General features: G+C 47.9%; 1 protein-coding gene across 2 annotated transcripts; it reads left to right on the forward strand.

The window, feature by feature from the left end:
• The first annotated feature begins 311 nt into the window (after positions 1–311).
• manba (mannosidase, beta A, lysosomal) lies at positions 312–13,075 on the forward strand. 2 transcript variants are annotated; one of them, XM_086159541.1, is made up of 17 exons: positions 312–538; positions 1,200–1,357; positions 1,477–1,582; positions 1,668–1,841; positions 2,719–2,842; positions 3,184–3,353; positions 3,438–3,548; positions 3,975–4,126; positions 4,452–4,569; positions 5,522–5,608; positions 6,790–6,957; positions 7,800–8,018; positions 8,656–8,820; positions 9,090–9,234; positions 9,965–10,107; positions 10,472–10,729; positions 11,862–13,075. In XM_086159541.1, the coding sequence occupies exons 1-17, from the start codon at positions 326–328 to the stop codon at positions 12,084–12,086; spliced, it is 2,736 nt and encodes a 911-aa protein (XP_086015667.1). In that variant the 5' UTR covers positions 312–325; the 3' UTR covers positions 12,087–13,075. The 2 variants fall into 2 exon arrangements, with proteins under 2 accessions (XP_086015667.1, XP_086015675.1); XM_086159549.1 differs by having other exon boundaries at positions 1,200–1,294.
• Positions 13,076–14,717: the final 1,642 nt, after the last annotated feature.

The raw sequence follows: 14,717 nt of genomic DNA on the forward strand, positions 1-14,717 counted from the left end.
AGAGAGAGAGAGAGAGAGAGAGAAGTTTAACTTTTAAAACAAAACACAGATGATGTGTAAGATTGAATTGTTGATACTTTGCTTACAGCTTGGATTTTCACAGGAAACGCGTTCCTCATAAATTAGATTTTATTCCTTAAACTAAACGAGCTGAAAGGGATTGTCATTAAAGCTTTTACTTTTTCAAATCTCAAACCGAAAGTGTCTAAACCTCAACTTTCCCGCGCCAGCATCTGGCCTGAAGGCGCCAGCGCCGGACACGTGACCGGGGGAAGTGACGTCATAGAGCCGGAAGCGCACAGGAAGCGGCAGACCCGAAGATAGGATGCCTTCTGTGCGCTCCCGAGGCTCCGGGGCTCCAGAAGCCTTCTTCTGTTTGTTTTTGTTGTTTTTTGGTGTGTTTCCCTGTGCTCTTCATCAGACGTCCGTTAGCCTGAACGGAAAATGGTCGCTCTTCAACGGTAACCGGTCCGTGTCCGTGGCGGCGGAGGTTCCCGGATGTGTCCATTCCGCTCTTCACCTGCAAAAAATCATCCAGGTCGCTTTATTTCACTTCATGTCTTTACTTTTCCTCTTTCCAACACGTGAAACTGCCTTTTATTTTCAGCAAGGAAATTCCGAAGATGTTTGCTGACAGTATGTTGAATTGCAGCCAATCTTTTTTGTTTTGGTTTGTTTTTCTTCCTTTCAGGTCACATGATGATCATGTGACAACATTGACGTCTCATGTTAGAAAATGTGAGATCGTTTCTGTTTTCACTGTTTTTTTGACTGCTAATGCATGCATTGGTTATCATGCATTACAAAACTCGTGCAGAAATTAAAGTAGATTTTAGATTGTGAAAATCTAAACATTTGGGGCGACCTCAAGAAAAAATAGGCCTGCATATTTTAAATTGTATATTCAAAAGTCACAGCAATGAGATCTGAATTAAATGTACCTTTAGTTATGTGTGTTTGAATCACTGTTAGGATGTTGTGTGATCCATATCATAGGATTAATTCATTGATTTTATTGGTGGAGAAAGTGAACAAAATGTAGATGGCGCACCTGTTCATGCCACCGTGTCTGAGACTCTTCACCTGAGTGCTGCAATCCCCCTTTTTGAAATGTTCAACTCTTTTTCAAGCATATATTGAATTCATTGCTATTCCTGTGAGCTAATTTCGCGTCTATCGTTTATTTTTTCTTCGTCCAGGACCCGTATTTCCGATTCAACGATGTGTCGTATGCGTGGATTTCTCTTGACAACTGGACGTACACGACCGTATTTACTGCGTCCCCCCTGCTCAGGTCAGAACCACCTGGCAGACCATTATTCTCCCATCATGATAACTGCATAAAGCTCTCGCATGTGTGCGTCACACACGACACGTCTTCAGGAGAAGCAAATCCTAAGACAAATTTGATTTCCAAGTAAATGAAACCAGCATTGAGAAGAAGTTAATGAGGATGTCTTTATGTGACGTGAACAGGCAGAAGCAGAAGGTGGTCCTCGTCTTTGCGGGCGTCGACACTGTGGCCGCCGTTCGGCTCAACGGAGTCCATTTAGGCAACACGGACAACATGTTCCGCCGATATGTATGTTTGCCTGCAACGTGTCCCTTCGCCGCACGTTCTCCTCACGCTTGCATCCTCTGAATGATACGGTTCTTTCCCCGTGCAGGAGTTCCCTGTCAGGGACCTGCTGAAGGATGGCGACAACATCTTGGAAGTGGCCTTTCTGTCCCCGGTGGTTTACGCGTCCGAACGCAGGGAAGCTCATGCTGCGTACAGAGTTCCTCCTGAATGTCCTCCAGACGTCCAGCGAGGGCAGTGTCACGTCAACTTCATCAGGAAAGTGAGTACGAGCTGACTTTGGACAGCCAGCGGTGAGAGCGTCTGACATGAAATGAAAACACTGGGCTTCTGTGGTTTGTTTTTCCCACTTTGAAACCTGTTTGAACAGCCTGGGGAAATATCAGCCACTGGATGGACAATTTAATCCAACCCATCCGTTATTCAGCGCTTTTCCTCTCCCTGCGCTCGCCTGTCATTGGCCGAGAGGCGGCTACGCCGTCGCCGTCCTTTTCCTCAAGTATTCTGTGAACAGCAGATTGGGATACCTATGTTTATGCAACAGCTCTGACTGATTTTCTTTCTGTCATCTTCACAATTACTTATCTATCACTGAAAGACATCTGCCGGATTTGCACGTGGGTCACAGAGCTAGAATTAAATGCCGTGTGCACGGCTAAAACCCACTGTATGTCCTTTGACAAGGTAATGTAACGAGACGTGTCTGATTGGCTAAAATCACCTCACATTTCATATTTCCAGTTTTGTTTCAGATCCAGATGTAATTACTTGGAAGGAAAAGCTCAAATGTTGTTCTCTTGTCTAAAATACATTCGATGTTAAAACCAAAAGTTTCTAGTTTACGGCAAAGCCTTAAGAATTAGCCTCACCGTTCCCATCCTTTTGCAGGGGAGTGAAGCTGTGGGTTGATGGCAACGCTCATCAGGCGGATAAAATAAGGCTAAAGTGTAGAAAATATGGAAATGCTTGCTTCTACAGATCATGTCACGGACGCCTTTTTCCTTTGCGAAGCCATTCGTTGGGACGATTTCTGTCACTTTCCTCAGTTTTGATCCCATCATTTGTCTGAACATGTGGCGTTCCTATATATTCCTGGGGCTCCCAGGTGTCGGACCGGTCCGATCTGTTTTCCGTTGCAGGAGCAGAGCTCCTTCAGCTGGGACTGGGGCCCGGCGTTTCCCACCATGGGGCTGTGGAAGGACGTCGGTCTGGAGGCCTTTGACGTGCTGCGGCTCCTCCGTGTCTCTGCGGTTCCTCTCTATGGTAACAGTCCTCATCTTTTATTTCCTGGCAAAACGTCCCTTGTCCACAGGCTCGCCATTCAGACCTGGAAAATAACCCCCCCCCCCCCCAGACTCACTGGATGTTATTAAAAGAAGGAATCCCCTCAAATGAAAATGGATCAATTACAGAAACATTCAGACAATTTACAGTGAAAACATTTGAATTGATGCATTTTCTAGTTGAAATTTGTTTTCCTGACGATGACATCTTATTTCAGGATGCAAAACCTCGGGTTTGGACGAGAAGTTATTTATCCAGACAGTGAATTATCCCTCGGGGCATTTAGTTTTATTCTTGATTCATGGTATCCACCTGTCCAGATGCGGGTGCCTCTCGCTGGCGGGTCCAGATCGAGCTCCACGTGGACGCCGTCCGGACGCTGGCGGTGCAGCTGAGGCTCTCCGTCCCCGAGCTGCACTCACAGCAGGACCTCCAGGTTCAGTTCCTCCCGGGAACCACCAGGAACACCTTCGTCCTCCATATCAACGAGGTGCGGCGGACGGAAAGGGATTTCCAAGAGAAGAATTTCCACACGGAGATCATGCGGGTTTTAAAACGGTAGCCTTTCCTCCAGAGCAGCCAGCCGGCGCTTTGGTGGCCAAACGGTCACGGAGACCGGCCGTCCTACCGCCTGGCCGTCAGCGGCCTCCAACACAGATCTTTACTCCTGAGCTCAGAGGCAAAGGTCAGTGGATATCGGATTTGTTTCACCGTGTGTTTAAGAGGATGATGAGATTCTGTCTTCCGCTTTTTGATTCACGGTGTAATTCTTTTATTTTGAATTGTCGGGATATAATGAGCAAATCCCGTCATCACTTTCACCAATTTTCCATCCTTGTCTATCCAAATAGATTGACTTCCGTTCTGGAAAAACATTCAAAATGGCTTGAGCAAATTAAACAAAGGAATATTTTACAAATCGCATCAAAAGGCACGAGTTGTAAATATAAAGAAACCATTAAAAAAATCCCATTCAAATGTTCAGATCACCTTTAAATTTAAGGAATGTACCAAAAATTGCCTTAAATACCACAAAGAAAACTGTAAACAATCATGCCCTTCACGGCAGCAGGTTCACCGTGGCCTCATCTGACGGACGCATCTTCTCCAGGTGTACTTCCGTCGGGTGGAGCTGGTCCAGGAGCCCGTCGCCGGCTCTCCGGGCCTCAGCTTTTATTTCCGGGTCAACGGGAAACCAATCTTCCTCAAAGGCTCCAACTGGATCCCGGCCCACTCGTTCCAGGACCGCGTCACCCCCGACACGTGAGCCCTTTCATTTCTGTTGGGCCGGTTCTTCAGAGCATTGATTAACGTTGGAGTGGGACATCTCGGCAAATTTATTCTATGGCTTGTGTTTCCCTGTGATGTGCTGGCCTGAAAATACTTCAGCTCAGGTGCAGGAAAAAGAGGTCGGCGTATGAAAGTAGACCCTGGATATGATTTAAGGCACACGACTGTGTGAATATTTGTATTTTGCTTCATCAGATGGTTAGATCTACAGTCATTGTTGTTGTCATGGCGACATGAATATTCCCTCTGTGTGTGTGTATGTGTGTGTGTGTGTGTGTGTATGTGTGTGTGTCTGCAGCATTAAGAACTTATTGCAATCCGCAGTGGATGCGAACATGAACGCTCTGAGGGTTTGGGGAGGTGGAATCTATGAGCAGGAGGTCTTCTACAGTACCTGCGATGAGATGGGCATCATGGTAACACACACACACACACACACACACATCCTTACAGCGGTCAATCACAATGTGGCCAAATGAGTTTGTGCCAGTGATTGTAAATAGAGTGAATATCCCAGCTTATATCTCAGTCTGTCCTTTTTTTGGAGGCTTTTCCTGAGCCTGATCTAGAAGAGAGTCGGGTTTGAAGACAGAAATCCTTTAAACAACAACTATGTGGTTTCCTCATCCGTAAGATGTTCAGAAGTTCATTTTAAGTTCTAAAGTTTCCTTCACTCCCAAAAAAAAGCTGTGATATGTGTGTTTGTAAAAAAAAAAAAACAAATAAAAAAAGAATCCATTCAACAATGAGATTAAAATCGATAGGAATCTACAAAAACTCTGGAAAAATACACCAAAACCAGGACGTAAACACCTCAGCTTGTTTTGAATTTAACAAACCCGCCTGCGGTTCTGTGCGTTATGTATTTCTGACTTCCTTTTTATTTTGTTTCCACATGGGCAAAAAACAAAAAACCCAGTAGGGGAGATGATCCTCTGCTGAAAGATATTCAGAAGTTTCCTGATCGAGGAGAATCTGGAACAAACCCTCTGAACGTCCAGTGTGACATGACGAGTCCGTCAGCGTGTTCCTCTCAAACCTTCCACGTGTCAATTTTCTAGTTGCTGATGGATTAATGGCTTTGCAGAATCCTGTCCCACGGTGTCTGAGTGTCTCTTAGTGTGTGGTAGTGTGTCGGAATGTGTGGTAGTGAGTCGGAGTGTCTCTTAGTGTGTGGTAGTGTGTCGGAATGTGTGGTAGTGTGTCAGAGTGTCTCTTAGTGTCTCTTAGTGTCTCTTAGTGTCTCTTAGTGTCTCTTAGTGTCTCTTAGTGTCTCTTAGTGTGTGGTAGTGTGTCGGAGTGTCTCTTAGTGTGTCGGAGTGTGTGGTAGTGTGTGGTAGTGTGTCTGAGTGTCACGTGTGCCTCCAGGTGTGGCAGGACTTCATGTTTGCCTGCGCCATGTATCCGACCCAGGAAGACTTCCTTCAGACGGTTCGAGAGGAGGTCGTCCAGCAGGTCGGGAGACTCTTTGTTTATTTAAGGTTGTTCAATCAGAAGTTACTAAATCTCCTCGAAGTAAAAGGTCGGAGCCGAAGTCCGTGCGAGGAGCCGGTGTCTCCTGGCCGACACACCCCGTGTCCACATTTTAACAACGTGTCGTCGATTTTCAATGCAGGAATCTTTGAACGGAGTGCGGTCAACTGCTAGATTTGGATCATAAGTCAAAGTTGCTCCGGGTCAAGGAATTTAAGGCCTTTATGTAAATAAATAGATTTAAAAAGTGCAAACAGAGCCAAATAACCCCTTTTCCTCTTAAATTAAAGACATCGTCAACATCCTCAGAGAATAATGGATAAAAAGTGTCTCTTTTGGGAAAGAACAGGTGCCAAAAGAGCATCGGCTAAACGCTTTCCTCTCCTTTTTTATTAAAGAGCGTCGTCGCAGCATCAAAAAACAGAAGTTTTCTTTTCAAGTCAAAAAAGTCTTCAGAAAACAAGGAATAAAAAGTGGCTGTTTTCAGGGAAACATGAAAACAGAGCTTTGAAAACCAGCTTTTCTCTTTCAATTCTTTTTTTAATCATTTCCTTTTTCACGTTGCCCGCAAATCCACGACCCCTTCAGCGACCGTTGGTTTGCACGATGTCGCGCCGAACACGCGTGTTCGATGGAAGAGCCGTGCTTCGTGTCGCCACGTTTAATTCCTGCCATGTTTTCAGAGTGCATGAGGCGTCCATTCGTCTTTAAAACCGTGGTTTTCTGCATCGACCCTCTGTCTTTTGCAGCAGGCCGTCCTGCCGTCCTGCCGTCCTGCCATCTTGTCCTCTCTGTATCTCTGTATCTCTGTATCTCTGTATCTCTGTCCTCTCGGTATCTCGGCCTCTGCTGTCACGCCGGCCTGTGATTGTCTTGACTGAGTGAGGATCTTGTCTCACCAAGTGGAGGAGCGTCTTTCTCTGTCCAAAGCAGTGATTGTCATGAAACGTATCCGTTCCATCAATTTATCAGAGATAAGGTCTCTGCAGGCCGCAGGTCCGGACAGAACCGTCACTCGCTCCGCATTTTGTCTCGCTTTAAATCGGTGTATTTCTGCTTCTCAAGTGAAACGTGCTACAATTAGAAGGCATGTTTATGAATGGCTAATGACCCTGACGACCGGTAATTCGCGGTCTGATCGCCAATTCCATCTTTGTCTTCAGCTCCGGCGCCTGAAGTCTCACCCTTCCATCGTCGTTTGGAGCGGAAACAATGAAAACGAGGCGGCTCTGGCCACGGACTGGTTCGACATCCCGGTGTCTCGGCGGCCCACGTACCTGAGGGACTACGTCACGCTGTACATTGACAACATAAGGGCGATCGTTCAGGAGGTGGGCGCCGATTCGTGGTTCGAAGTTCAGAATCAGAATACCTTATTCATCCCCGAGGGGGAAATTGCAAAATATAAACATGAAAGAACACAAATAAAACTCAAGATAAGATTAAAAACAAAGGAAAGTAAACTATGTATGAGGTGTGAATACAATTCTATTTCCAAAGATATACTGTATATACCTGGTTATTGCACAGAAGGGGCTGAGTGCACCTGAGTCCATTCGTACATTGCGGTGAAAGACGTCCCGTGTCCTGAGGCCGCCGCTGGCCACCGCAGGCTCGTGGAGCCGTCTGAGCATGGTTCTACAGGTGCTAGAGGACCTCGGACGCCTCAGAAGTGGAGCCGGGCCTCAGCTCCACCGCCGGGAGCTTCGTCTTTGCCTCATTGAGCCGCGGACGGTTCGGCTGGCGCCACGCGACCGAGTCGTCCGGCCAAGCTGGTCGCTCCGGCCGATCCGTCCAACCGCCACCAAGTGATCATTAAACCTGTGGAGGTGAGCGGTGTGTGCGCGGTAGCTGAAGGAGGGAGGACGTCCCCAGTGCCGCCGTGCTGCTTTCTGCCCGTCACGTCTCCAATCCAGGACACGAGGCGGAGTCCGCCTGCGTCCGCTCACCCGGTCCGGCCGGACGGACGGTGTCGAATCCGTCGTAAAGCGATGAAAACATGATTCTCACGGGGTCTTCGTGAAAGCCGAAGTCAAACGAAGAGGCTGTTCTTTCTCGATTAGCCGACGCGCTAACATTTTGCAACGAAACTCCCCGCGTTCGTCCTGTTTATCCCTGAAATGTGTCCCAAACGGAAGGCTAAGGTGTTCCGCCGCTCCATTCTGTCCTCCAGGAGGACCAGAGTCGGCCCTTCATCGTCTCCAGCCCGACCAACGGGGACGAGTCGGCGCAGGAGGGCTGGGTGGCGGCGAACCCTTACGACCCGCGCTACGGGGACACGCACTACTACAGCTACGACCTCGACTGCCGGGACTGGACACGTTTCCCTCGAACCCGCTTCGCCTCCGAATATGGCTTCCAGTCCTGGCCTTCCTTCTCCACTTTAGAAAAAGTAAGTAAACCTTGAACACACACAAACACGCAGCGTTCCTGGTCACTCAGAACAAGACACACACATTTTTTTTCACATCACTTTAGTCCCAAAAAATCCCAAGTCAACTTTATGGTCAATCTGCCGTGTGTTCACGCATACAAGGCACTGAAATAGCGTTTCTCTAAGACCCACGGTGCAAAAGTATAAAACATTAGAAATGATTTGTCACAGAACAACGAGCAACGACAAGTATTGCGGAGGTAGAAATTGAAGGGTTTGATTTTTAAAGTGCAGTTGCAAAAAGCTTGATGGCAGTATGAAAGAGCAGTTGCAACCATGGATTTACGCTGCATTTTTCATTTCAGTGAATGAGTACGTGAATACGTTAAATATAACAAAACCTCTTTGGAAAGAAGGGGAATCACAGGAAACTTTTCCGCTGGAAAAACGGCCTCTTGAACCTTGAAGTTTGAACCTTGAGGGCTTTTACCCTCAAACGGTCTGCTCGGAAGGTGATTCCAACGCAGCGTCTTTGTCACGGCGGCTGTGACACATCGATATCTGGTCGGCTAATGTGAAGAAACTTGAATTGCCGGGAAAAGTGAAGCGATCCGGAGAGTGCGACGTGTAATCCTTGGCGCGGGTGCTTCCGCAGGTCTCCACCAGCCAAGACTGGAGCTACGACAGTAACTTCACGTCCCATCGGCAGCACCACGTGCACGGAAACCAGCAGATGCTGCAGCAGGCCGCTTTGCACTTCCACCTGCCCGACGCCTCAGACCCGCTCAGGAGATTCACACACACACTCTACCTCACACAGGTGACGCACACACACTGGCCTCTCGCCACGCACGTCTGCACACGTGAACCCTCAACCAGGAATTAGCGCACAATACAGCGGTTTCAGAGCCGGAGTCCACGGAGGCCCCGGAAAGGGCGGTTCTATTTCCCCGAACACACACACACACTCACACGCTCACACACACTGTCGTTTTGTTGTTAACTTGCCGTTACCGTCTCGGCCACGCCAAGACAAACGGCCTCCGAGACTCTCTGTGGAGGCGTCAGCGAGCCGTCTGCGCTGTGCAGGTGATGCAGGCCGAGTGTGTGAAGGCTCAGACCGAGTTTTACCGCCGGAGTCGGAGCGAGATCGTGGAGGGCAAAGGTCACACCATGGGCGCCCTCTACTGGCAGCTCAACGACATCTGGCAGGCGCCGTCCTGGTCCTCTCTTGGTGAGCGACAGGATCCCGTCAACGGGTCGGGTTTTTATTTTGTTAAGGATCAGATGTGTGGAGGCAGAGTTGGTGTGAAAGCTCAGATAAAGTTTTACTTTTCCTTCCTCACAAATTGGCAAAGTGTCCAAATCTACGGGCAAAAGTCCCATTGTTCCAGCTACCCGTCAGATACTTGTTTCACACACATTTTGTCACATTTACCTTAAAAATAATTCCTAATCCTGATTTGAAAATATTGTCGTCCTCAACCTTTTTTAATCAGTGACCGGTTTTATACATGAAAATGTTTCATCGACCGCTTAGACGCGCCGGTTTTGTCAGTTCACAGTATTTAATCTGAATACAGCCGTTACTCTTTATATTACGCCATTACAGCATGAAGTGCGGCTGTGACGCGAAGGCGGAAACTGTGGTTTTTAAATAAGATCCAGGAGGTCAAATGAAAAAGCTATCTTTTGTACCAAGACGGGTTTTCTTTGCGGTCCGGTACCAAATGACTTGTGGAGCAACGCTCGGACACCTCAGCTGCCAAGCTGGGTTTATTTATTTGTGATTTTATTTTTAACTTCAAGCCGTGTAGCGTCCGATCACGGCCTCCTGAATGTTGCCGCTCCTTCACGACTGCTGAGAGTCTGGATTTAAAAACTGCGATGCAGAAAAAGTGTTTGCGGCGGTGAAGCGAGTCGCGTTCACCGATCGGCATCTCCGTCGCTCCGTGTGTCTGCAGAGTTTGGAGGGAAGTGGAAAATGCTGCATTATTTTGCGCGGAGGTTCTTCGCCGCCGTCCTGCCCGTCAGCTTCCAGGACGACGACACGCTGTTCATCTACGCCGTCTCGGACCTGAGCCGGGACCTGGAGCTCCAGGCTGCGGTTAGTTTTCTTTTTGGATGTTTCCCGGATGAAGATTTCAACATAAAAATTGCAATCAAGGGCGTAAAACGGAGTTGAAAAATGCGTCATCGGTCAAGAAAAAAATGTCATTCGTCGATAAGAAGCCGACTTGAAAGTAGCGCCGCCACATTTAGAGGCGACCTGCAAAAAGGACATTTTCCCAAGTTTTCCAAAAGGGCCTTCTGAGTGTGTTTGGACGGCGAGAGGAAGCCGGGGAGTCCGGGGGAAGCCCAGGCAGACGCCGCGCAGAAAGGCTCCTTGCAGGAAGGAATCCAGCTGCTGTCGGAAGTATATCGTTTCTCTTATTTTTCTGTGTAACGGCATGTTCTGCTGTGTGGGCCAGGTATCCGTTTACTCCTGGGCTCACCAGGACCCCGTGTGCTCCTTCAAATCCGACCCGCTCCTGGTGCGCGGAGGCAGCGCCGCGCCCGTCTTCAAAGGGTCGGTGGACGGCCTGCTGGCGGGCTGCGGACGCTGCACGCCGCTCACCTGCCTGCTCACCTACCACCTGGAGGACGGCGGGCGGCGGCGAGGACCCTCCAACTACCACTTCCTGTCCTCCCCCAAGGACGCGCAGGGGCTCCAGAAAGCCAACATCACGGTCAGATGGATTTCTAATCCCGTATCGCCGTGCGCGCTCGCGTCCGACATCCAAGAATAATAGAAAAAGGATATCAGAAGTGTCGGAAACGTAGAACATACGAAAGCCGAAATCAATTACGTTTGACTAAATCGTGCTCGCCGATCCTTTCCTGTCTCCGTTGGCAGCGGAGCAGCGCACGCCTCTTTTTGGGGTGACCCGACACCCGGACCGAAGGGATTGTATTTGAAGTCGTGTCTCACAAACGTGTTCACAACAAACGGGGAATAATCCTTAGATATATGGATTTAATAAGAACTATAATAATAATAGTTATTCATACTTTATTAATCCCTCGTTGGGACGTTGGTGGCTGCACCAGGAGCCGCGAGTCGGGACGGGAATTCCGGCTCTTTTGAGAGAACCGGCTCTTCCGACTCTGCTCGCTATAAAGAGCCGACGCTTTCGGCTCCTAAACGGCTCTTCAGATTTTTTGGTTGCTTTAATCGACATATTACCAATGATAATATAACATTATGCACAAAATGAATTCATAATTAATTTTAAAAAAAGTATTATACGACTATATTATAGTAGCCTTTATTTTTTCGCTCTACAGTGAACTTTTGACGAATTTAAACTTTTAACTTTTTTACTCTAAGCAACTTTAAAGTCAAGCAACACAGAATCCCTGAAAAAAATGCAAAACAACAAAATAAAATAATTAAAAATTAAGAATATGAACTCTTCAGTGCTATAAATAAACTATAAAATACAAGAACTTTTAACTATTTACCCATCAACTTCTAACCAATTCAGACTGAAACAACACAGAACTCCTGAAAAACACGCAAAAAATATAAATTAATATGTGTAAAACAAAAAGAAAAAGATGAGCCGTCTCTACTGAGGATTTGGATTTAGAAACACAGTGCAGACACCGAGACGCCACGCGGGTTGACCAATCACGTGCGCTTTCAAGAGAAAAAAAGCGTCCGGACGGGAGCCGGCTCCCGATTGGTGGAGAGCCGGCGAGCTTTTGGATTGTCGGAACTGCGAATGAATTTGGTTTTGTAGGTTTTTGGCTCCGGCGTCACGACCGCGGCTCGATACTCAGTCGGCGGTGTGTGTGTGTGTGTGTTTCCCCACGCAGGCGGAGGTGCGGCGGGACTCGGCCCGATTCGCCGTCACCCTTCGCTCCTCCTCGGTCGCCGCCTTCGTCTGGCTGGACGCGGGCGCCGTCCCGGGCCGGTTCGGCGACAACGGCTTCCTGATGGTTTCTAGAAACACGACGGTGAGCTTCGAAGCGTGGCGTCCCACCAGCGTCGACGAACTCTCCCGATCCCTGAGCGTGACGTCGCTGCGGGACGTGTACTGACCGGGCGGCGGCGAGGACGAGCGTTCGCTCGGCGCCGTCCGAGGGTCTCGAACCTGATTTTTACAACCTGCCGGTTCGAACGCAGATGAGCCGCTGTCGCTTCGCTGCTCCTAAAAGGCAACCGGTCAAAAGTTCCGTGGATTTAAATAAACGAGCGGTCGGAGCTTTGGTTTTTCTAAGTGCCCGACGGTCCCAAAACAAGCGTCCGAGTCCTCCGAGTCTTAAATCTTCCTCAGAATCCATGTTGAAAGCTGCGGCCGGAGGCTCAGCGGGAGCCCTGCGTCTCAGAGGTCACAGGCTGGAGGCCTCGTCTCACAGCCGTGGTGACAAATAAGTCCGTTCAATAAAACTTTTACACGTCAGATGAAAATGGCCGGGAAACCAGCGGAAACCAAACCTGCTAAACGGAGGGAATAGCTTTTATGAAAACAGATAAGAAAGGAAATGGCTTTATTGATCCTCTTAGGGGAAATAAATTTGTCACAGCAGCACAATAATATCAATCGATATTAATAGAAGAGACAATTAAAAGGCCAAAGACCGTGACGAGGGAAGGAACAGATAACAGAATGACAACATGGATAAGAATTAACCGAAAGCCGTCGTCGCCGATCGTTATTAGAATGCAATAATTTTCGTCCGATCGCGATCGTTTCCCCGCTGATTATTTGTAAACATCCGGTCTTAAATGTCAAATTGTGCCCTTGAGACTTTAGATGTGATAATAGTGCGACGCTGGGACGGCGTGCTGAGCGTGCTGAGCGTGCTGAACGTGCTGAGCGTGCTGAACGTGCCTTCTGTTTACATGGTTTTGGTATCGGAGACTGAACACCGGACGTTACGGATGTCATTTTGCACTGAGTCACTTATCATTCCAAGATAAGGCCGTCTTTCAGACTCATGATTATATGTATATATTTCACTCGACACAAAGTACAAGCACAAATGACTGAATACTGTAAAAATAAAAATGAATAACTCAAGAGACACCGGGTTTGTTTTGTTTTCTCGCCTCAAAAAAAACGTTAAAATTAAAGGGTGATCATTGGTGACTGATGGTTGATGGCGCATCTTGCAGTAGAACAGTTTGTGGCCGTTTAATATGTTTTTATTAGCATTCAAACGGGCTGAGACTTCACGGATCTTCTGAGTCGATTTATTTTCCGGTCCGCGCTGGAAGAACACCGGATCATTTTACTGACGCTGAGCTAACAATGAATTTACCCTCCTCCTCGTCCTCCGGTGAAACTTTCACCGACTTCAGTTGACTTTTAAATCCTGAGAGAAAGACTCATCCGCTTTTATTCTATTTAGCCGCAAAAGTGCAAAACTGATTTTAAAATGAAAATAGGTCTAATAGTAAGTAAAGTATGCAGCATAAACACGGGTACGATCCCTACAGAAATAAGCACGATGAGATAAAATGTGAACCCCGAAACAAGTTTGCAAGTTGCAGGGAGAGAAAAGGCCTGGAAACATCTGGAAAGACGTTCAGCCCAGAGGGAAGCATCGCCTCCGGGTCAAGAACACGCGTGTTAAAAATCCACGGGTCACAAGAAGAGTGTTAGAAAGAACAAGTTGTAATCTTCTTCTTTCGGCTTTTCCCTTCAGGTGTCGCCACAGCGAGTCCACTTTCTCCATCTCACCCTATTCTCTGGATCCTCCTCTCTCACACCAACTACCTTCATATCTTCTCTCACGACGTCCATAAATCTTCTCTTTGGTCTTCCTCCAGACCTCTTGCCTGGCAGCTCCAATTCCAGCATCCGTCTACCAATATATTCTCCATCCCTCCTCTGTCCATGACCCAACCATCTCCGTCTGGCTTCTCTGACCTTCTCTCCAAAACATCTAACATGTGCTGTTCCTCTGATAGACTCATTCCTGATCCTCTCCATCCTGGTCACTCCCAAAGAGAACCTCAACATCTTCATCTCTGCAACCTCTAGTTCTGCCTGCTGTCTTTTGGTCATTGGAACAGTTTCTAGTCCAAACATCATCGCTGGTCTCACCACTGTCTCCTCCACCTTTCCTTTTATTCTGGCTGATGTTCTTCTATCTCTTGGTACCCCTGACACTTTTCTCCACCCATTCCAACCTGCTCGGACCGTCTCTTCACCTCTTCTCCACACTCTCCTACGCTCTGGACTGTTGACCCTAAGTACCTGAAATCCTCCAGCTTCTTGATCTCCACTCCCTGTAGCCTCACCGTTCCACCCGAGTTCCTCTCATTCACACACAAATATTCTGTCTTGCTGCGACTAACTTTCATTCCTCTCCTTTCCAGAGCATACCTCCACCTCTCTAGATTTTCCTCTACCTGTTGTCTGCTCTCACTACAGATCACAATGTCATCCGCAAACATCATGGTCCATGGGGATTCCTGTCTAACCTCATCTGTCAGCCTGTCCATCACCACTGCGAACAAGAAGGGGCTCAGAGCTGATCCCTGATGGAGTCCCACCTCCACCTTGAACTTCTCGGTTACCCCTACGGCACACCGTACCAGTGTCTCACAGCTAGCATACATGTCCTGCACCAGTCTAACATACTTCTCTGCCACTCCAGACTTCCTCATACAATACCAGAGCTCCTCTCTTGGCACCCTGTCATATGCTTTTTCTAGGTCTA

This window comes from Fistularia commersonii, chromosome 1, assembly GCF_037954325.1.
Source record: "Fistularia commersonii isolate RoL2024-O1a breed Wild chromosome 1, RoL_Fcom_v1.0, whole genome shotgun sequence".
In the NCBI taxonomy this organism is placed as follows: domain Eukaryota; kingdom Metazoa; phylum Chordata; class Actinopteri; order Syngnathiformes; family Fistulariidae; genus Fistularia; species Fistularia commersonii.

Excerpts from the sequence above, each read along its gene's own strand:
- manba (XM_086159541.1), top strand. The coding sequence starts at position 326 with ATGCCTTCTGTGCGCTCCCGAGGCTCCGGGGCTCCAGAAGCCTTCTTC. Across the intron at positions 4,570-5,521 it reads GCGATGAGATGGGCATCATG|GTGTGGCAGGACTTCATGTT; the intron begins GTAACACACACA and ends GTGTGCCTCCAG. Across the intron at positions 8,821-9,089 it reads ACACACTCTACCTCACACAG|GTGATGCAGGCCGAGTGTGT; the intron begins GTGACGCACACA and ends TGCGCTGTGCAG.